The sequence below is a fragment of the Neophocaena asiaeorientalis genome, unplaced genomic scaffold (genome assembly GCF_003031525.2).
Source record: "Neophocaena asiaeorientalis asiaeorientalis breed wild unplaced genomic scaffold, Neophocaena_asiaeorientalis_V1.1 scaffold59, whole genome shotgun sequence".
Taxonomy (NCBI): Eukaryota; Metazoa; Chordata; class Mammalia; order Artiodactyla; family Phocoenidae; genus Neophocaena; species Neophocaena asiaeorientalis.
In genome coordinates, this window is record NW_020174268.1 from 6,164,927 (window position 1) to 6,188,519 (window position 23,593).

General features: G+C 37.6%; 1 protein-coding gene across 5 annotated transcripts in view; it reads right to left on the bottom strand.

Annotated features, from left to right (window-relative positions):
- Window positions 1–209: 209 nt before the first annotated feature.
- The window catches only part of CAB39L (calcium binding protein 39 like), a 96,480-nt gene continuing 73,096 nt past the window's right edge, over window positions 210–23,593 (bottom strand). For 4 of the 5 annotated variants that reach the window (XM_024755595.1, XM_024755599.1, XM_024755597.1 and 1 more), the window contains 4 exons: window positions 22,117–22,176; window positions 18,269–18,334; window positions 11,353–11,496; window positions 210–2,505 (listed from right to left, as the gene is read on the bottom strand). In XM_024755595.1, coding sequence (XP_024611363.1) covers window positions 2,326–2,505; window positions 11,353–11,496; window positions 18,269–18,334; window positions 22,117–22,176 — 450 coding nt within the window. In that variant the 3' untranslated portion in view covers window positions 210–2,325. The remainder of the gene's footprint in view (window positions 2,506–11,352; window positions 11,497–18,268; window positions 18,335–22,116; window positions 22,177–23,593) is intronic. The other variant, XM_024755600.1, reaches the window with a different exon arrangement.

Genomic DNA, 23,593 nt, shown 5'->3' on the forward strand with positions numbered 1-23,593 from the left:
TAATGTGGAGTGTTTCTAGACTGCCTGACGGGCGGCCCTTGGTCAATGGCAGTGAGCCTCACTGGGAGGACGGGACAGCCAAGGACAGGGGGAGTGGGCGTGGGGCCTCTGGGCAGCCTGGGGTGCCCTCCGCCTGGGGCTTTCCCTGTTTGGAGCAGTGACAAGAACACAGAGGCGGGACATGCAGAGGAATGAAACCGACCAAGGAATATGTGGCACCTTTTCATTTAGTCAGTTTTTATTTAAATGTGTGCTTTTGAAATAGCTTATTAAATATGACCTTTTCAAAACCCAATTCTCACAATATTTACAGTGATTTTTATGCAAACATATTTTAACTGTGAGCTTCTTGCTCCCTCTTTCACATTAATAATCTACAAATTTGTATCACAGCAAAATCCCAGCTACTTCATTTATTGCCTTTTAGACTAGTTTTGTTTGTGAGGTACTAAGCTAGGATAAGGGATTGCTAGGAACGAGCTAATTCAAGCTCAGAGGAAATAAAATATGTTCTATTTATCAAAAAAGCATTATAACAAGGCCTTGCTTTCCAACTGAAAACATGTGTCCCATGATTTGTGGAACAGTATTTAAGCAATGAAATACATTTCCAATGGTCATTATTGCGCCGCCTTCTTTTTTTAAAGAAATATTTACACTCATCTCTCTTAAACAAATAAAATCAGAAAAGTCAAATTTGAAGAGATTATGGACTGTCAGGGAATGTTATAAAAATAATCTGACCTCAGTGACTGAAGAATGAAGGTCATCAGATGGCCCAGCACTGACCAGAGCTGCTGCAAGAAGGTCCCGCAGGCCCTGCAGCATCTGCCTCAGGATCTGACGCTGGACACGGAAAGACACAGCCAAGAAGGATGAAACCGCACCAGGTGATTCTTCAGATGCTACATCTACAAGGGCACTGATCCTGGAGAGGGATCTTTCCCTCTCTGGGTGGAGAAATATCTGGTTGAAGAACACAGTACCCAATGTTGTAAAAAGTGAAGATTCCTATGGAAGCCATAACTCATGATTTGGAAACAGAATTATGAAAAAAATACAGATTAACAATTGTACCTTTAATGTCTTGCAAATATAGCTTAAAATTCCATTTTATACACTTGATGTCTGAAAACAAACCATGGCCTTTTTAAAAAAACAAATTAATCCCTTAACCATCCTAGTATGCAAGAGAGTATTTGAGACCAACATTTTTATAAGTTTTCTACCTTTTCACTGAGGAATTTGATGTGAAATTAGAACGACAGCTTATTAGAAAATAAAGTGGAAAAAATTTTTAGTCCTTTGAGGATTTTTTTCATGCATTTAATCATTTGCGCTTCCAACGGCAACGTTCCCTTATTTATAAAGGCCTGTGCAACCCTCTGGACCCATGGTTTTGCACACGCTAGGCATCTCAATGCAATGATTCCTACTCTAAAACACACTTTCACCACAAAACTTTTTTCCCATAATGAGAAGTATGAATGAAATATTCCAAACATTCACTAACCTGACAGAAGTCTGTGGGAAACAGCAGTGACTTTCGCTAGAGCTGTGGTTCTTACCCATCTGTTCCAAGTTCTCAAGTAAGCAGGTCCTACCCTGTGGGTGCTCTACGCCCATGACCCTTGTTAGTCCATCCTATTTGGACTTAGTTGGTCCCATGCTAACCTGGTCAGAGTGGAGGAGTGTGTGTGTCTGTGTGTGTACCATGAGTTGGTCATGCTGAGGAGATCCATTGGGGTGAAACATGGGGCAGTAAGCAGAAAGGTGGGCATCAATTCCCTAGGAAGTTAGGAATGAATGATTACAGTTAAAAGATATAGGCAGGAAACAGAATACGTAATGACTGAAAACATGGATCTTATTTTCTTGGTACCTTGAGAAATTTGTTTGTTCAAGTACAGATGGGCAAAACAGTTTTGTGCGTCTTGCCCCCATGCCCAGTCCTCTTCGAGGACTCAGTGACGCCCATTCTTTGGGCTCCTACTACTTGGTGGCTCGTGGTGACTGCGGGCTCAGGTCTGCAAGCCCACAGCCTTGTTGCCCTTCATCAAGAAAGGGTTAAAATTGCTTCAATGAATGTCTAAAACAATGGCTCTGATTTCACATAAATAATCACAGACTCGATTAAGATGAATATATTATTCTAAATTAATTTTTTTCTTTCAGACATTTATATTCCATCTACCCTGAACAATGAATTGAGAAAAAAATAGCCACCTCCAAAGCCTTCCCAAGAATGACTACTTTTTGAAATGACACTTTTAGTACAAACTGAACAAATGAGACAGTGACAGTGGCAGGAAACTGGGTGAGACTTCAAGGCGCCGTTTTCTTCAAGTCTCGAATCTGTTTAATCAAGTAGTTCTTCTCATCGGTGAACTGCTCATCGTCCGTCCTTTCTTTTTGGAAGCTGCTCAGAAACTCGATGAGTTTGGGTTGGTTTTTTAGTAGAATCTCCACAATAGGCTGTGCTTTGTGAGGACTGGCCACAAACACCTGAAACATGAGAAACAAATACCTAGGACAAGGAATGCACATCAGGGAAAACACGGATCCCACCTGTGTCTCATTTGTTACATGTGTTAGTAAAATACAGAAAGCCCCGGATTATACTTCCTTATTGAGGAAAATGAGAGGAAAATGAGTAATTCCCCACTCATATCCATTTTCTACAGAGAATATACAAATATATTCAATATATTTAAATTATATATGTAATCATATATTTTAAATTACCATTATAACTAAATATGTGATTATAAAATTAAATAAGTACATATAATTCTATATAATGAAATAGATAATATATAAATATATAACCATATATATATAAATATTCAATATATATAATATATTGAATATACTTAATATATTAATCTGGCTCAAAATTCAAAAAGGACAAATGTGAAAAGTCCCCCTCTCACCTCCTCTCCCTGGAGGTCACCAATGTTATTATTTTCTTATGTATGTGGAGCTTTAAAATTTATAACTGCCTAGGTCCCACCTCCCAGAGACTCCAGTTCAGTAGATCTAGAGGGGAGGTCTGTCTCTCTGTATTTTTATAAAGTTCCACAAAGATTCTTTTGTGTACTCCTAGTTGAAACCATGATCCTGGGCTAATAACTCAGCTGTACTATAAAAGACAGTGACAACTGTAATAACAGGACACAATAACTCAAAACTATAATGCTGGGACTTCCCTGATGGTCCAGTGGTTAAGACTCTGTGCTTTCACTGCAGGGGTCGTGGGTTCCATCCCTGGTTGGGGAACTAAGATCCCACATGCTGCGAGGTGTGGCCAAAAAAAAAAAAAAAAAAAAGAAAGAAAAAACCAAGCATATTAAAAAAAAGAAAAACTATAATGCTGACTGGTACAGTATTTTGCAAAGGACACACTTCCTAGTTAGATGCTATATATATAATGACATGACCAGAATATCCATAAAACTGTTGACTGCTATATAGCTCTCTGGTTTCGTGTTCTGGGCTCCCCACTCCTCAGAAGGGCTGAGTGCTTCACCACCAGCCCCTCTGCACGCCGCCTCCTCTGCACGCCGCCCCCTCTGCACACCGCCTCCTCTGCACACCGCCTCCTCTTCCTGAACCTCCAACAGCGCACAAATCCTCTGCACGCCGCCCCCTCTGCACGCCGCCCCCTCTGCACACCGCCTCCTCTTCCTGAACCTCCAACAGCGCACAACTCTACTCCGAACACACCGTGGCCAGTGATCGGTTATGGAGACAGCGGGAGCTACCAGGTTGAACCCTCAAGGTTCCTCCAATCCAGCAAGCATGAGGAAGGAAAAACTACACCAGGATGTAAAGGACCTATGAGAGGGAAATGAAAAGCTGTGGAGGTTCAAAGGAGGTGGAGATAACATTAGATTTCTGAGTTTGGAACAGGAAGGGCTCATGGTGTAGGTGAAATGAGAGTTCATGAATCAGATTTTCTCTTTTTTTTTTTATATCAGTTTGGTAGTTTGTGCATTTCTAGGGATTTGTCCATTTCATCTAGGTTATCTAATTTATTGATGTACAATTATTTGTAGTATTCCCTTATAATCTTTTTTATTTCTATAAGGAGGTTGAATCAGTAACCAAAAACCTCTCAACAAAAGCCCAGGACCAGATGATTTCACTGGTACATTCTACAAACTTTTAAAGAAAAATTAACACCAATCCATTTCAAATTCATCCAAAAAATAAAAGACAAGGGAATACTTCCTAACTCATTCTATGAGGTCAGCATTACCCTGATACCAAAGCCAGACAAAGCTATCACAAGAAAACTACAGATCACTGTCCTTTATGAATAAAGATGCAAAAATCCTCAACAAAATACAAGCAAAACGAAGTCCAGAATAATATTAAAAGGATTACATGCCATGACTAAATGGGATTTATTCCAGAAATACAAGCATGGCTCAACATAATAAAATCAATTGATGTAATACACCACATGTACTAGACTGAACTGCATCCTCTAAAAAGATGAATGTTCAAGTCCTAACCCTTGGTGCTTGTGAACATGACCTTATTTGGAAATAGGATGTAATCAAATTAAGATCAGTTCATACTGAGTTAGCTTGGGCCTGAATCCAGTTACTAGTATCTTTATAGGAAGAGGGAATTTTGGACACAGAAACACACAGAGATATGCAAAGGAAAATGCCATATGAAGATGGACACAGAGATTGGAGTTATGCATCTATAAGACAAGGAATGCCAAGGATTGCTGGCAACCACCAGAAGCTAGGAGACAGGCACAGATTTCCCCTGAAAGCTCCAAGAGGAAGCAACCCTGTTGACACCTTGATCTTGGACTTCTAGTTGCCAGAACTCTAAGACATTGACTTTCTGTAGTTTTAGGACACTTAGTCTTTGGTACTTTGTTATAGCAGCTCTAGGAAACTAAGATGACACATTAGTACATTGAAAGAAAACCATATGATCATTTCAACTGATGCAGAAAAAGTATTTGACAAAATCCAACACCTTTTCATAATAATAATAAACACTCAACATGGGACAACTAGATATCCACATGCAAAAAAATAAAGTTGGACCCTTACCTTGCACCATAAACAAAAATTAACTCAAAATTGATCCAAAAACTAAATATAAGAGCTAATAGGGCTTCCCTGGTGGCGCAGTGGTTGAGAGTCCGCCTGCAGATGCAGGGGACGTGGGTTCATGCCCCGGTCCGGGAAGATCCCACATGCCACGGAGCGGCTGGGCCCGTGAGCCATGGCCGCTGAGCCTGCGTGTCCGGAGCCTGTGCTCTGCAACGGGAGAGGCCACAACAATGAGAGGTCCGCGTACCGCAAAAAAAAAAGAGCTAATAAAACTTTTAGAGGAAAATATAGGGGTACATCCTCATGACCTTGTATTTGGCAATGGTTTCTTAGCTACAACATCAAAAGCATGAGCAACAACAAAAAAAAAAGGATAAACTGAACTTCATCAAAATTTAAAAATTGTGTGTATCACAGGACACTATCAAGAGCGTGAAAAGACAATATAGAGAATGTAAGAAAATATTTGCAAATCATATGTATGATCAGCATCTAGTACCCAGAATATATAAAGAACTCATACAACACAACGACAAAAAGGCAAACAACCTTTTTTAAAAAGGGGCAAAGGGGGACTTCCTTGGTGGTCCAGTGGGTAAGTCTCTGAGCTCCCAGTGCGGGGGGCCTGGGTTCGATCCCTGGTTGGGGAACTAGATCCCGCATGCATGCTGCAACTAAGAGTTTGCATGCCACAACTAAGAAGTTCACAGGCCGCAACTAAAGATCCTGCATGTCGCAACAAAGATCCCGTGTGCTGCAACTAAGACCTGGCACAGCCAAAACAAATAAACAAATAAATATTAAAAAATAAAATAAAAGGGGCAAAGGACTTGACATTTCTCCAAAGAAGATGTACAAATGGGTATTAAGCATGTGAAAAAATCCTCAAATCATTAGATCATTAGGGAAACACAAATCAAAACCACAATGAGACTAGGCCAGCTACAATTAAAAAAAAAAACTAACAATAACAAGTAAGGAATGGAGAAATTGGAACCCTGTACACTGCTGATGGGAATGTAAAATGGAGCAGCCTCTATGGAAAACAGCTTGGTAGTACCTCAATAAGTTACACACTGAATTACCATAAGACTGAGCAATTCTGTTCCTAGGTATATACCAAAAGAATTGAAAACATTTGTTCTAACAAAAACTTGTACATGAATATTCATAGCAGCACTATTCACAATAGCCAGAAGTCCATCAGCTGATGAATGGATAAGCAAATTGTGATATATCCTTAAAATGGAATATTATTCAGCCATAAAAATGAATGAAGTACTACTGATCATGCTACAACATGGATGAACTTTAAAAACATTATGCTAATAGAAGAAACTGGACACAAAAGGCCACACATTATATCATTTCATTTATATCACATATCCAGAACAGGTGAATCCATAAAGACTGAAAGCAGGTTAGTGATTGCCAGGGGCTGTGGGTAAGAGAAAACGAGGAGTAGTTGCTGAATAGGGTTTCCTTTTGGGGTGATGAAAATGTTCTGGAACTAGAGAGTAGTAATAGTTGTATAACACTGTAAATACAAAATGCCACTGAACTGTACACTTTAAAATGGTCAAAATGGTGAATTTTTATGTTATATGAACTTTACTACCATAAATTAAAATTGTTACTTATTAAAAAAAAGTACCCCAGGCTCGTTTACATTGTTACACAAAATGCCTGATGCTTATAGAACACCTAGTATGTTAGGAAATCACATACTGGAGCCAAACGTGTGGCTCCTCTGGCTACCATTAGTTTACAAGTGAGCTGCTGGGAAGTTTTAGCTAGGAACTGTCTGGCATTTGTGTAACTACAGCAATAACTCATAACAGTCTTTATTCCCAAAAAAATTTTTTAGAAGATTAAATATATAGAACAAACTAAGCTTCTCTGTTTGAATCCAAAATAAATGTAAAATGTAGTGGAATTTGCAGACAAGGCATCACTGGATCAACTCTACTGAATCCGTACACTGTACAACAGACCTAAAAAAATGTTCAATTTGTTTTCAAGTTTAAATTTTTTCCTTATTTTTATTTTTTTATGGCTTCTGAACTCTGCTGCCTGTAAAGGTAGTTGCTGATTAGAGGTGACTAATGCTCTAATGTACAATTCCTTTGGGGCATCCGGGACACTGAAATCAAAGCTTGAGATGAACCTTTCATGAGGAAAACCATTCTTGTTCTGTGTACTTTTTCAGGTGAATTGTCAAGCTGGCCTTTGGATTTTGGAATAAGCTAGGGTGGAGCTTCTTGTTTTCATAGAAATGGCTATTGTGGCCAACTGCTAGGATCTGAGCAACAGAGCAGTACACTCAGACCCATTTTCGGCAATGGCCATGCCTGAGTTCCAGCAGCTCTGAGAGGTGAGCCAAAAGGCACTGGCCATCCCCACCCTCTAGGTTTGAAAGACAGTGGCAACATGGTCCTTTGCTATTAAGGATGTTTACAGGGAAAGGAAAGAAAGATCAGCTCATAGCTGATCCCTAAATTCACGTTGGCCATATGTCTGGAAGAGGCAGGATCACAGAGACAAAGGTCTCCTGAACCTAGTATCTTAGAATTAGACTTTTTTTTTTTTTTTTTTTTTTTTTGCTGTACGCGGGCCTCTCACTGTTGTGGCCTCTCCCATTGCGGAGCACAGGCTCCGGACGCGCAGGCTCAGCGGCCATGGCTCACGGGCCCAGCCGCTCCGCGGCATGTGGGATCTTCCCAGACCGGGGCACGAACCCGTGTCCCCTGCATCAGGAGGCGGACTCCCAACCACTGCGTCACCAGGGAAGCCCAGAATTAGACTTTTGATTTTAATTTAACTTTTTAAATTTAACATTTTGCAAGTGAGGAAACAGATCCAGATGGATTTGCCCAAAGTCACTGGTGGCAACCGAGCCACAACAAAGACCCAGATCTCTTGACTTCCATGACTTCCATCTAGTCCTTTCCCATCATACCATCCTGTTCGTCAATAGCAGAGAAAACATGAAATGGCAACTTATTCAAGTCCTTGAACTTTTCAAGCAAACTAATGAAAATTGGCCACTAATAATCTGGCAAAGACATTTTTAGTCATGTGTTCCACATTTTCTGTACTTTATGAAAGGTACCTGGGGAAAAAAGACTATTAATAAAGAACTGTGAGAAAACTCTAGGACTCAGCTGTTACTTTTTCTAAATAACAAAATATTTTTGGCAAGTAAACAATTCAGTTTGCCATTCAGTGCAACAAACATAGTTAGGGTCCAGAGTAAGTCCAGTTTATACACATACAAGTAAACAAGTGGTCAACTATTTTTAAATGCACCTATTCTGTCCAATAATGAGATGATCCAAATTCTGATCTCAGAGGATGGAAGTAGGTTATTTCTATTTTGCCACCCACTGAATACTTCCATAATACTGCATTTTGGAACCAAGTTATATGAAGCATGTTCTCATCTAGGATGATATATTAAAATTCTGTGGGAGCTGGAAAGACAAGACACACAGCCTTCTATAATTTCCTCAGTCAAAAGGCAAGGGTCATAAGAGGGCCTATCATTTTATACTCTGCAGGCATTTTCCTGTCCTACAAGAGCCTATTTTTGTCTCATCCAATTTGTGTTTATTCTTTATTAAATAATTCTAACACAGAGAAGAGCACAGCAATAACATATGAGATTTCAAGTTCCCACCATAGAGCTCTATCATTTTTGCCAAACTTGCCTTCAGGATTTTAATAAAATAAAACATTACAGATATAATTAAAGGCTATTAGACATTTCTTCATGATATCATTCGCTTTCCTACCCCTCCCCTGAAGTGACTGCTATCCTGAACTTGGTATTTATCATTCCCATGCAGGTTTTTAGACTATAACTGCATATGTCTGAATCCATACATAGCGTTGTTTTGCATGTTTTTAAACTTTAAGTAAATAACATCCTTTTAACATTTGCTTATCCCACTCAGTGTTTCTGATACTTATCTACACTGATCCATATAACTCTATTAATTTTAACCCATTACTATATGCTATTGTATGAATACATCACAATTTATTTTCCCAGTCTCCTGTAGATACCCATTTTTTTTTTCTATTTTACAACATGCGAAACAATGTTGCAATAAACATTTTGGTACAGGATTCCTTATGCATGTGAGCAAGATTGTCCCTAGGAAATTGCCAGAAAATGAGATTTCAGGACTGAAGAGTATGGACACGTTCAGTACTTTATTTTGCTAAATTGCTCTCCCAAGTGCTTGTACCAATTTACAGTGTATGACCTACTGCTCTCCAACCTTACCAAAATTTGATGTTGTCAGACTTAAACATTTTTATCAATATGAAAAATGTAAAGTGATATCTCATTGATATTTTAATGGCCAATTCCACAATTACTACTAAGATGAGCATCTTCACCTATTTGTTGGCCAATCAGGTTTCCTCATCTGGAAATTACCAACTTGTATGCTTTGCCTATTTTTCTATTGAATTGTTTGTCTTTTTCTAAATGATTTGTCAGTTACATGTGTCACATTCTGTCCTGTTTTTCACTTTGTTTATGATGTCTTTTCAAAAAGAAGTGTTAAATTTTAATGTAGTCAAACTTATTTTCTATTATGTTTTGTGATTTTAAATTCTTTTTAAAAATTCTTCCTTCCCCAACATCATAAAAAGTCTCCTATTTTCTCTTTTAAAAGTTAAAAAATTTTGCTTGTCAAGTGTAGATCTTCACCAGAATTTATTTCTGAATATAGTGGAGAGTAGGGTTTTCTATATGAATAATCTATTACCCTAGAACCATTTATTAACAGTAACCCTTTCTTCACTGATTTACAATCCCTCCACTATGAAATATCAAATTTCATATTTGCACAGACTTATTTCTAGGCTTTTTACTCTGTTTTGTTGTTCTATTTATCTATCTCTAAGCCGATACAATATTGTCTCCATTTACTATAAATCCATAATAAGTCTTAATATATGGTAGGATGGATTTCCCTACCTTGTTTTCCTTGAAAATTGCCATAGATAATCCCAGGCCATCGTTCTACCTTACAAATTTTAGAGTCAGCTTGTCAAGTTCCAGGAAAAGTTCTGCTGGGATTTTGATTGTAATTAAATGGAATTCATAAATTAATTTGGGATTTGAACTGCTCCAGTGGCCTTTTGGACAATAAAGATGTGGTGGCTGAAAGATGGACTAAAATTGTTTTTTACCTCTCAAAGCAACAATTACATACCTTATAAACTGCCATGTCTCCCATTTATAGACTTATAAATTCAATCACTGAATATACATTATAAAGGCCCCCCCCCACCAAAAAAAGCCTGGAACTCTCTGAATCCTTAATTCTACTCTAGATACCTATCCTAAGAAAATAATCCTAAATATGGAAAAAATTAGCTGAATACATAAAATGCTCATTGTAGCTACAAATTGAAAATAACCTAAATATAAACGACACAGGAATATTTAAGTAAACTAGAGTAAGTATACCTAATGAAAAACTATGATGCCAATAAAACTACTAGCTCTTTTTAAACACTATATATAACAACAGTGAATTAATGTTCACTTACGGTATAGCATTGAGTGATAAAATTAGTGTATCAATTGTGTGTACAATGTAAATACAGCTGCAGAAAAAACCTTCAAATATGTGCACAGGAAAATAAAATTTACTAAAATCTTTACAATAGTTAAGTCAGGGGTATGGGATTACAGATTAGATTTCTTCCACCTACCCTACTTTTAAACAAATCTATTGTTTAAAGTTTCTAGGAGATGATTTTATTACTCTTACATCAAAGAAAAGATATTAGAAAGAAAAAGCAGGTGTTACATGGACTACTTTTCTTTCAAAACGAATTAAAATATTTCTAAGCAAGTAACAAAGCAAGTAGTACTCAGTGTTTCTTTAGGTTTCACTTAAAGTTCAAAGAAGCACTTCAGGCAGAAGCAAAGCATTCAAATTCTGACACAGGTTTTTGGCTTCAACTCAATCACTGATTATTTTAGTAACTTTTGGGAAACAGTATTCCCCTATTTTCTCAGTGAAAAAAAAGAAAATATGTCGAGATATGGATTAGTTAGCAAATCTTTTAGAAACAAATGGGCATTCATTAAAATAACTCTAAAATTTCATCTAAGTCATGCAAAACAGAAAGACTGCCTATTTAATTTTCTCTCAAGTATAAAGGAGGGTACACAGTAGGGAGTTTGCCATTTGCAACTGGAAAACAAATGCCCACATTATTTCTGCAGCTTGCACTTTACCTTAAAGACATGAAAGGCTTCAAACTGGATGTTGGGACTTTTATCCCGGAGGAGGTTCATCATCAGTTTGAGGTTCTCTGGCTTGCTGATGTACTTTGTCATGATGGCAAAGTTGTGCCGGTCCAGGATCAGTTCACCTAACAGCTACAAAAAACACAGAATCAAAGTAGAATCTGTCCGAGAGTCATCTTATTCAAAATATATCCCACTTCTTCACACCAGAAAACAAAATATAAATGTGAGTTATGAATGTTGATATGAAAAAAATTCAGAGTCCTTAAGTACAACTTAAAGCATAGGCATGGAAGCTGTAGTTATTATTAAGTTATTTTTAAACTTTTCATACAGTTTTGCTAAAGTCAGTGCTTAATGCATTTCTGAATCTGTTTTTTTTTAATCCAGTCATTGCTACTGCTTAAAAAAGCTTTCTCTGCTGCCCTCATCAAGAGCTAGCCAGAAATAAATTTATTATTTTCATCCCTTATTTTAATGTGCTTCCCAGTAATGTATTGCTCCTTAGGCATTGAGATAGGATAAGAATTTAAAAATTGACTTTAAAATTATACCTTCCTTATCTGAATAAATATACTCTAGTAGCTTGTTGGAAAAACAGGTTATATTAAGTGACTCTTACCTTCTCCCTAAATTTTATTACAAAACCTGATATAGAGCCAGAAAAAAACTCTGACCCTGAATTCATATGAAATTTAATATGTGCAGCAAGTTTTTATAAAAAGGTAAAGCAAAACATTTTCTGGTGACAAATTATTAATTCCTAAAATGCAGCATTATTCCATGTTATGAACAGGATGTTTATGTCCCTCTAAATCTATATGTTGAAATCCTAATCCCCAATGCAATGGTATTAGGAGGTGGGGCCTTTGGAAGGTGAATAGGACATGAGGGTGGAGCCATCATGAATGGGTTTGGTGCTCTTATAAAAGAGATCCTGGAAAGCTCCCTTGCTGCTGGCACCTTGATCTCAGACTTGCCAGCATCCAGAACTGTGAGAAATAAATGTTTGTTGTTTAAGCCACCCAGTCTATGGTATTTTTGTTATAGCAGCCCAAACAGGCTAATACACTTCAAAACAAAATAAAAATACCAAGAGTGAGAATAGTTGAAGACCCCCTAGCAGCATATGGCTGAACTTTTATTCTCACTGTAGTGGTAGCAATTCCTAAAGCTTCAGCAACAAGGTGGCTGAAATGTACCCTTAACATAATTTTATATATGATATACTTAATGATGACCAGTGTTGGATGTTAGATGGTCACCAGTTAGTCTCAAACATATGCAATAGCAATTGTGTAAATTTTTAGTCTTCATCTTTCTTAATCTCTCCTCAGCATCTAAAGCTAACTGGATACTCTCCTGGAAACTTTCTTTGTTCCTGGTTTCCAGGCCACCGCTTTCTTCTCTTTTCTTACCACTTGAAGCGAGTTCCTATGCGGCCTGTTACTGATTCCCCTTCCCTTTAGGCACTATACATGCAGGGATTTTCCAAGCTGTATTTTAACTCTTTATCTCCCAACAATCTCATCTATGCCCGTGGCTTCAACTATGACATCCAGGAAGATGTCTCCCAAATCTATTATACATCTCTGTTTTAATTTCCTTCCTAAACTCTATACCCACATTTTTAACTCCCCGCCCCCCACCCCAGCCCTGGTTGAACACTTAGCTGGCCTATCACACACAACATCTCTACAACCAATTCCCTTTCCTCTCCTTGTTAATGACATCATGATCTGCTAGTCCCCTGGGGAAGAGAGTTGAAATCTTTCTCAGCTCTTTTCCTTCCTTTACTCCTCATACCAAATCTACATCTAAGATCTGCCAATTTTCTGTTTTTAAATGTCTTGAACATCCTTCGTTCCATTTTTACTCACTCAGACCCTCCTACCTTCCATCTGGACTACTGCAACAGCACACACAATGGTCTCTTTTTCAGTCTTCACCCAATCCAACCCATTCTGCACATTATGTCAAATGAATCTTCCTGATGATCAGCCTTATTCATGTTACTAATGCCACTTATAACATGAATGAATAAACAAACAAGTATCTAGATTCCTTTGAACTGGGGATAAAAATTGAAGTCCTTAGTCTGGCATTCAAAACCCACTGTGACTGGAGTCATTTCTACTGCATCCTTTCCTCTGCCCCCTCACTTATTCTTTCTCATTCTTCTGCTTCTGTGGCTTCACTACCCTTGCTCCAAATTTTTCCCAGCTTTACTGAGGTATAATTGACAAAACTGTGTACATTTAAATTATACATCATGAAGATTTGATATGTGTATACATTGTGAAATATTTACCACATGCAATTTAATTAACACATCTATAGCCTCACATAGTTACCCTTTTCCTTTTTGTGGTGAGAATGCGTAAGATCTACTCTCAGCAACTTTCAAGTATACAGTACAGTATTATTAACTATAGTCACCATGCTGTATGTTAGATCTTCAGAACTTATTCATCTTATAACTGAAAGCTTGTACCCTTTGACCAGCATCTCCCATCCCCCTGCCCCCCACCCATAACCACCGTTCTACCTTCTGTTTCTATAGTTCAACTCTTCTCCTCAGTTGAATTTCCTCTCTTGCCTCTGTGCTCTTTGTTTTCTCCTAGTTGTACTCACTTTGCCTTGCAGTGCGGTTACTCATGAGCTTATTTAGAATATAAGCTCCATAAGGGCATGTGTCAATTCCTACTAGTGTTTGTATCCCTTATAACCTAACTGTGTGAGGTGTGTGGATATTGTTGGGGAAATAAAGTCCAAGCAACACAGAATCCTCTCTACAAAGCGTAGAAAAGAAAGAAAGCAGTTTTATTATCGAATACGCATATTCAGAGCACAACACTGTAGGTAATCTACAAAAAAGGCATTACGAAGACGTAAAATTCTACCTTATTTATACAACCAAGCAGCTACAATCCAGTACATATATATACTCTCAAGATGAAGGATAACTGGTCCCCTATAAGAGGACCAGACAGCGCCATTTGCTGTGCACCCTTTCATAGTTCACCCTGAATTCACCTGGCCATTGAAGTAGCCATTTGTTTTACCTCATTGCTTTTATCCAACTAATGTAGAGAATAATAAAACTTCTCTTATCTCTCTGACCAGCAAATGGTTACAGCTTGGAGAGAAGCATCAAGGTTAAATTTTCCTGTGATAGAGAGGAAGGAGAGCTATCTTCCTAGATGTTTACACTCCAGGGGGATGGCTCCCGGATTTCTGGGTTGTAAAGCTGACAAGAAGCTTCTAAAGATATATATGTGTGTATATATATATATACACACATATATATCTTTATATATATACACACATATGTGTATATATATATATAGCATCTATGAATATAGATTCTATGTAGGTATATATTTATTTAAAATATAACATATTTTATATGTTATAATAAAATATAATTATAATATAACTCTGGTGGTCCAGTGGTTAAGACTCCATGCTTTCACTACAGAGGGCATGGGTTCGATCCCTGGTTGGGGAACTAAGATCCCGCATGCTGTGTGGTGTGGCCAAAAATACATATAAAGCATACACACATACACATATCAAAAGGTCTTATAGCAACAGAGCAATTTCATTTAAAAAATTTAAAATCTGTATACATACACACATTCAATAAATATTTGTTGAAGTGACATTTATGAGTTAAGTTCAGATTAAGTCACTTTAATTCTTATTACATGGGGATGCCTATATATAAATTCTACCCAATCTATCCTGTTTATATAATTTCACTACTTTTTGGAAACAATCAATTATGTTAAATCATTTGGCCAAAAACACTGAATCTTTTAGCCATCAAATATTAATCTATTAATTAATACTGACAGTGAAAAATGCTGCATTTCATAGTAATACAAAGCATTATACAGTAATACTAAACTAAGTAAAAGGAAAAAAATTCATATTTTTTACTTCTTTAACTTTCATGTTATAGGCTTCATAGTATACAGTGAAACCACGCACAGTAATGAGTTTTTTAAAAACTTTGTGTTTTAATGATATTGACCAGAGCTCTCCCCAAATCCAGAATTCCACCAAGCTTCTTTTGAATTATAATCTTTCTAGTGATTAAACACCAGGCCTCTGAAGAAGATAAGAAATAAATTCCTAAGCTATGTCACATAGTGAAAGGAATTTCTCTGTTAATTATTTTTTATTGACACCAGGAACCTAAGCACCCCAAGATAGTTCAGAAAAATTTAGAATTTGATTAACAAAAGGCAGGAGGTAGCAACTACTTTGGAATCAGAAAATAGCCTAGTAAATACACTGTTACAATAATCTAACCTCTCTTGTTTTCTAAAATTATGAAACATCTATGTGCAAAATATTACAGAATCCAGAGATATAACCATAGTAAAATCAAAATAGAAGATACTGATACCACAGATCTAATTACCCAAAGGAAAACCCAACAGCACACAGTGGAGCTCTGCAGACAATGTTCTGATGAAGAAAAGAGCAAACAATACTTAAGGAGCTCTTTCCTTGAATAGACTGACCCAAGACCATCTTAGCAATATCTCTGCCTATAATCCAACATTCAAAAAAGGCCAACTCTTCAGTAACGATTTTAGCAATTTTTACATTCTTGATATACTTTATCTACCTTTTACTAGTGCTTTTCACTGTCTAACCAGTGCTTGGTTTTACCACATTGTAAATCAAATATTTGTGAGACAGTCAACTGTAAAGGATTTTAAGTGGGAATAGCAGCTCATGTAGTATGTGTGGGTGCATTAATAAAGAAAGAGGGCTTATGAGTGGGCTGGGGCATCTGTAAATAAGTAGAAAACAATCAGCTTGAAAAGGGAGAGTTTAAAGGAGACTTTCTATACCACATGCAGTACAAAGTCAGATGCTCTTTGCCATGTCACTGGAATAGCGCTGAGGTCTTCAGCTGGAGAACTATGTGAAAAGAGGAAGAGAGGCTGGATGGTGGAGAGCCAGGTGGCAGCAGACAGAGGTGAGAAATGAGTCTTTATTGCTCCCCTTTGCTACCCACTAAATTTGTATTACATGTTGTACTAATCATACATCTACTGGGTTAACAGGCTTCAATTTTTAAATGCAAATGCATCCTGGTAGGAAAAAGTCTAACTCAGACCCTAGTCCCAATTATTTATTTAGAATAGATCGGTGCCTTCAGTCCAGAGACTGAACTCTGGGGACAGTGACGAGGAATATTTATTAATGAAATTTATTTCAATTTTCTTTAGCAAATATATGCAGGTCTTACCATGTGGTAGGTTCTGCTCTAACCATTTTACAAATATTAACAAGGGAACAGGACAAGGTGGGGTTGAAGGCATCCTGAGAAGAGAATGAGGGCAATGGGCACATGGGTAGGAGGGGATGACAGGACAGCAGGAAAGAAAAGCAGGAAGAAGGCCAAGAAGGGAAATGTCTGGGTAAAAAACTGTAAGCTTTATAACTTTGCCTAAGGCCCTAGAAACAGTCGATCACAGAAAAATTTGTCACAAGTTCTTATCACTGTGGAAAATGGTACAAGGATAAATTCCAAAGTCCATGACCCTCAGCTTTCTTGATCCCAGTTTGGTTCAGTCACCTTAGTTCATATCAACCCCTCTACTTTGGCCCAGTATCTGACAGGTTCCACTGAAAATAGGAAGGACTTGGAAAATTTATGAGCAGTTAGCTATATATTGGCCCTTCAGAGCATCGTCACCTCTGTTTACTGTTCCAATTTCCACTCCCCGCCAGGATGACTACCTCTGTAACACAGACAAGCTTTCCTGGTTTGACTGTCCTTGTGTCTATTCTTTAAGTACATGGCTGTCCCAACAGGATGTATCCTTATCTTCAACTGCTTTTAAGAAGCTTTCTGGACATGGGAGAGCACAGCATTGATGTCCCTCCCTTCGCCTGGAGCTCCATCTCATTAATTCAGGCTCCAGCACAGACAGCAGCACACCCATGATATTTTTCTTCTATATGGATTACTCTGTATGGGTTTCTGCACAAGGAGAAACTCAATCAAGAGTGCTGAATGACTGGCTGAAAATAGTACACTGACCTCTCCATCAACAGGTAAAGCTGGAGCAGCAAGGGCACAAGTACAGGGGAGAGTGGTCAAGGCTGACACATAATCATGGGGAAAGTGAACTCACAAATATGTGGTACAAGATAGATTTAATTTATTGCTTTAGCTTAAAACTATCAAATATTTAGAAACAAATGCATTTTTCTACAATGTCATCATTCCAACATTTAAAAAATAATACTATATTTTTATAATTAATATATAAAATAATATGAATATATAATAATATAAAATAATATTTAGTAAGCTCAAGCATCATACAAATTGCTTGACTAAAAACAGCCAATTATTATCTGCCAAAAACATTCTTTTGAATATCTGAGTAGGATCTGAAGGGCAGAGATGCAGCTCTAGCCAATGTCCTACTCCCTCAGGAGCTGTCCCACCTCCTCTTGACCAAATGGCTACTTCCAGGCACCTTTTCACTGAGGGAGGGAAGGCCACTCACAGATGGATGTGGCCCAATTCTGCTGGGTCCCTGTCTGATGAGGGAGAGAGGCATTTCAACAGGCATTTCATAGGAGATAGAATCTCAAATCAGAAATGCCGTTTGGTTACATACAAATAAAAACATACCCCTCATCCTGTATTTATTCTGTACTTATTACTTATATTGTTACTTCCAAAAAGTATTTGAAGCAGGGCACTTACCTCGTTTTGCTACAAAGTACAGTCATAACGTTGAATGTACTTCTCAAGTTACAAAAAAAGAGAATAATTTTTCTCTTGTCCACTATTAAACCTTAGTCATTTACTAACAAGAATATCAACTTCTGGAGACTCTAACTTAAAGAAATTTGATATTACCTTTAAAGATTGTCTCTTAGTCACATAATTCTCAGACTGGAGCAATTTCTCATAGTCTCCAAAAATCTAATGAAAAGAAAAGAAATATTAGAGTGTAAACCCAGCAGTGATTTCTCTGCATTAAGTTTGCTACTTCTCTTTGTTTTATTTTAGTTCTGTAAATTAGAAAATGAAGTAATTGAGTCCTCCCAATAAATCACTTTGAATAAAACATCTGTTAACTCATCTAATGAGCTACAGGATAACTCATTTTTTTTTTTTTTTTTTTAGGGGTACACGGGCCTCTCACTTTTGTGGCCTCTCCCGTTGCGGAGCACAGGCTCTGGACGCGCAAGCTCAGCAGCCATGGCTCACGGGCCCAGCCGCTCCGCGGCATGTGGGATCTTCGCGGACCGGGGCACGAACCCGTGTCCCCTGCATTGGCAGGCGGACTCTCAACCACTGTGCCACCAGGGAAGCCCCCAGGATAACTCATTTTATGACATTTTAAAGAAATCTGTTTATGTAGTCTTGCTGATAGCTATTAGTCTGTGAATAATTTGAGAAAACATTAAATACACTTAGCAACTCATAAAGAATCAAACTGTCAAATTCATGGCATGAATGGGTAGAGGAATAGGGCTACTTCTGCCACATAATGGCCATGTTAATACCAAGTGGCCTCTCTGGGGCACTTCCACTCTCCCCAGAAGCTAGGGGACGCTGGTGATTGGGGTCCGTTTCCTAATGTGATTGGTCGTCAATCACTGCCCAGTCCCTTTGGTTGAACACAGAGTGCCAGCGGCTGGCAAAGCTCAGTGTCAACCTCCCATCACACATAGACACACTCAGAGACCACTCAGGTGGGAGGAGCAAGCCTGGCAGAGAACTGAAGGCAAGAGAGCTCAGGGGCTGAGGAGGGTAGAAAAGGGTCCTGGTCCTCAGAGGAGCAAGTGCCAGGTGTGTGTGCGTGTGCGTGATGAGGGGAAGCTGTGCACACTGAGGATAATTCCTGATAGAGAATTAAGAAAGTGAAAAGTAAAAACAAAATCATGTAGCTCACATTAAAGTCACAGTAATTATACTCTTTTACATAAAGGACTTGTTTATTCTAATTGTCATGGAACACAAGGAGGATTTTTCACTAAATCTGTCACACGAATGTCGTGGTAAATTTTAATTGTAACTATAAAATGCAAATACACGCAGATAAGGTATTGTTGACTCCCCAAGCTACCAGTTTCATTATTTTAGGTCATATATCATGTTCTCCAGCTTCAGGTTTACTGCTAAAGAAATATGAAACTCAAGAAGTATGAAATGTTTAGGGAGTATGAGTTCTCAAAGCTAACGTTCAGGTCAGTGTAGCAGGCTCAGCATCTGTGAAACTACTAAATTACACATGAAGTGACTATAGATACAGAGACAAATTTACGTAAATAAGAGTCAAAGAGAATGAGTTTATGGTCTCTCAGATTATTGCTTATTATCCTTGAATGCAAACTGCACAACACATTTATCTCACTCATCCTATAGAAAAGATTAGTAGTTAACACTACAGGTTTTGTCATAAACTATCTTTGCCCTCTTTATTTTCATTTATTATAAATGTAACATCTAATGAGTCTTTAACATTCCATCCAGCATCTATAGTTACTGAACAACTAAACTATAATAACAATTCATTTCCTAACTTTAAAAATATGTGATTTTCTTTTAATCTTGAAGCTTTTGGGTATCTCTGGCAATAATCTTTTTCTCCCTTCATGTTTTACACTTTCAAAGCTCTCCAGTTGATCCCATGGGTATTCTCTTGATAATTTTAGGATATGAAAATCACTTTTGATTTCATGATTATATTGATAATTCTTAATCTCAAACCAAAGGAAGATCAGCAAACAACTTATGAATAAAAAATCCATAGTTTAATTTCTGAGACTTGGATGTATGAAGACATAGGATACTGATAGGGTATTTCATATTTTCCCAGAGTCATCTGTTTCCTTTTACATTTTTGTGTGGCTAACTAGAAAATTTTAATTTACATAGTGGGTTGCATTGTATTTCAATTGGACAGTACTGGTCTAAAGCAGCTAAACTAATACTGGAATAAACCTTATAAAGTTTTGCTTCTAGGTTTGTGCTACGTTTCACTTTAATTATGCTATTCCTATTGCTGATACACTTAGCAAAAGCAAAGCAGCTCTTGGATGGGTCTGTTCATTCAATATTCATTTAACACCACCAAATGTATGGCACTGAGTTAGGTATTAGGGATGTAAGTAATAATGATAAAAATTAATACATGGTACTATCCTAAAAACTTTAAATCTTGTCAAATTCCTACAGCAATCCTATGAAGCAGGTATTATTAATATCTTCATTTTTTGGTAAGTGCAGTAACTTGTCCGGGATCATACAATTAGTAAGAGGTAGAGCAGGATCCTGAAGCAAAGCAAGTGGACACTAAAGTCTATACTGTATTCTGAACCACTGTGTTTGACAGATAAGGTTCCTGCCTCCCAGGGAGCTTAAGAACCAGTCAGGAAGATATAAAGACACACCATAATAATACAATGTGGAAAACGTGTGAGAGAGAAGGAGAGAGGGAGAAAGGGAGGGAGGGAGGGAGAGGGGGAGATAAAGAGACAGAGAAAGAGAGAGAGAGAGAGTGTGTGTGTGTGTGTGTGTGTGTGAGTGTGTGTGAGTGTGTGTGTGAGTGTGTGTGAGTGTGTGTGTGTGTGTGTTTGGGGGTGGGGGGATTACAGAAAGCTTCCTAGAAGAGTCACATTATGCAACCAGGCAGGACCCTGAGGGGCCTTCCCAGGAACATACCCTCCTGAGTCCCCCACTTCTTGTTTGTAAAAAAGCTTTAGCCTCCTAGGTCTTCCCCGAGTTTCAAAGAGCAAATTTAATCAGAGAAGTGAGAAAATGCAGAAACAAAGGAAAACAGCCAAGCAAGACAAAATAATAATAGTTTAGCCATAAAACAAAGTCAAGGATCTTTTGTTCCTCCTCAAGGTCTATAGATAATATCCTGAGCCATATCCTTGAGTTGTTTTGCAAATACTGAAACCCTCACCAGGTGGAAGAAGTTAACTGCATACTATCCACAGGCATGTAGACCTCATACTGGTTGGAACCAAAAGGTTGATGATGTTAACCCCTGAAATACCACCCTGTCACCTTACCACCAACCAGTCAGAAGACTGTCCATGAGCCAATGAGGCACCCTGCAACCCTCACCCCTTCCCTGAAAACCATTTGGGATTGGGGTCTTTTGAGCATTAGCTGCCCCACATTCCTTGCTCGGCCTTGCAATAAATGTTGAATTTTCCTTCATCATAACCCAGTGTCAGTAGACTGGTTTTGCTGCATGTCGGGTGAGTTTGGTTCAGTAACAATTACAGCTAATTATCAAAAGGTTGAGATGGATTCACCCTTAGAGAAGGGAGTTGGAAGACATATATGTATTTTGGTATTTCTACTAGTAGGTAAAACTAGTTATCAAACCAAGTAAAATATTTATATTAGTAAGGTGGGGTGCTCTTCCATTTGGAGTTTCCTACTGCCTCTTAAGGGCAACATGGATGCTCTTAAGTCAAGATCAAAGTGAGCAGGTACTAGTTGTTTCCTGGAGCTCCAGAGCACAACAGGAAGAGATGTGAAAAACGAGAAAGCCCTGATCTCCTGCCATCCTCTATTTTCCATAGTGTCTTGATGACCTGGCTTCTAGGTAATAAACCAATCGGGTGTATGGTTGGTTTCAACTGTGTATCATAAATAGGAGTAAGTGCTAACAGATCTAAGAAGGAGAGAGAGAGAGGAAGAGAGAATGAGGCAAATACTTAAAAATGACTTCTACTTACAGTGTCATAATTTTGTTCTAAGAAGTCTGCTACCAGCACTTTATGTCTGGTCAGTAAATCCTAGAAAAAGAACAGTCAAGTGAAACAAAATTATTATAGGTAACAAATTTTATAAATCTTTTTCTTCTAAGATTTTCCAAGTCCATTAATTTGAAACATAAAAGTTTCAGAATATTTTCATTTACATCATTAAATTACTTCCATTCTTAGTTTAAGATGTGAAATACAATTTGTTTCATGCTAAAAACAGCAGAGTGCTTTAAATTCATACCATAGAAATAATTCAACTAGTGAAACAAATGTCACCTAACAGACAAGTGTACAGTATATTTCTTCAAGCCATAACTCTATATTGTGAAAATGATATAATAAATATTCAAATAAAGTCTATGACTATCTTTTTAAAATCTCATTAATAACCATTTATTAAAAAAAGAACTCTGAATGTACTAAAACCATATCTCACAAGTTAACAGATTTTCAATGATTAATCTTTAATTTTTCTTAACCACTTTTGAAACGTAAGTGCCTAGGATGCTGGGAAGCACAAGAATGACATTTAACAGGGCCATCTCAGCATCATCCCACTCTTGGGTTAATGGGCTGGGAAGTGTTGTTCAGTTACTAAGTAGCACAATGCACCCTTTCAAAGTTGAAGACAAGTAGCCTGATCTAACTACAGACATAACTCTCGGAAAATTGAACAAAAGCATAAAGGAATGTTTGACTGAAAATTCACACCTAAATTATATCCTTAATTCACCTTAATGTTGGAAGAAAACAAGCGTCAGCTAATCCGTTTAACATGCTTAAGGGCTAAGTACCCTGTCTAGGTACTATGCAGAATTTAATTAAAAACCTAACAAGAATTTTCAAGTTTTCAAAAATAAATTCTTATACTTTAATACATATTTAATTAAAGCTTCTTAAAAGCATATACAAGATACACAACATAACCTCACAGAGAAAAAGAAGGCAGCAGCAATGGTAAAACTCACTTATTTCTATTTCAATAAAAAGTTAAATATTTAAAGCACTTTGCACTACAATTTTCTTTTTTTTGTTTTATTTTTAGTTTTAAAAATTTTTATTGCAATATAATTGATTTACAATGTTGTGTTAGTCTCTGCTGTACAGCAAAGCGAATCAGTTATACATATACATATATCCACTCTTTTTTAGATTCTTTTCCCATATAGGTCATTACAGATTATTTGAATAGAGTTCCCTGTGCTATACAGTAGGTCCTCATTAGTTTGCACTACAATTTTCAAGTTCAAAAATAATGAGACTGGCTATTAATTTCATTTCCTATTACCTTTGATCACAACTTGATTGACCATTGGGCCTATCAGTGGAGAAATGTACTTTTTTCCTCAGGGGAACACGTAATACTGTTCTGGAATCGCAATTTTAAAATGGGAAGATCCTCTAAGGAATTCATTCCTGGTCCATCCCAGGTCAAAATTCAAACCAG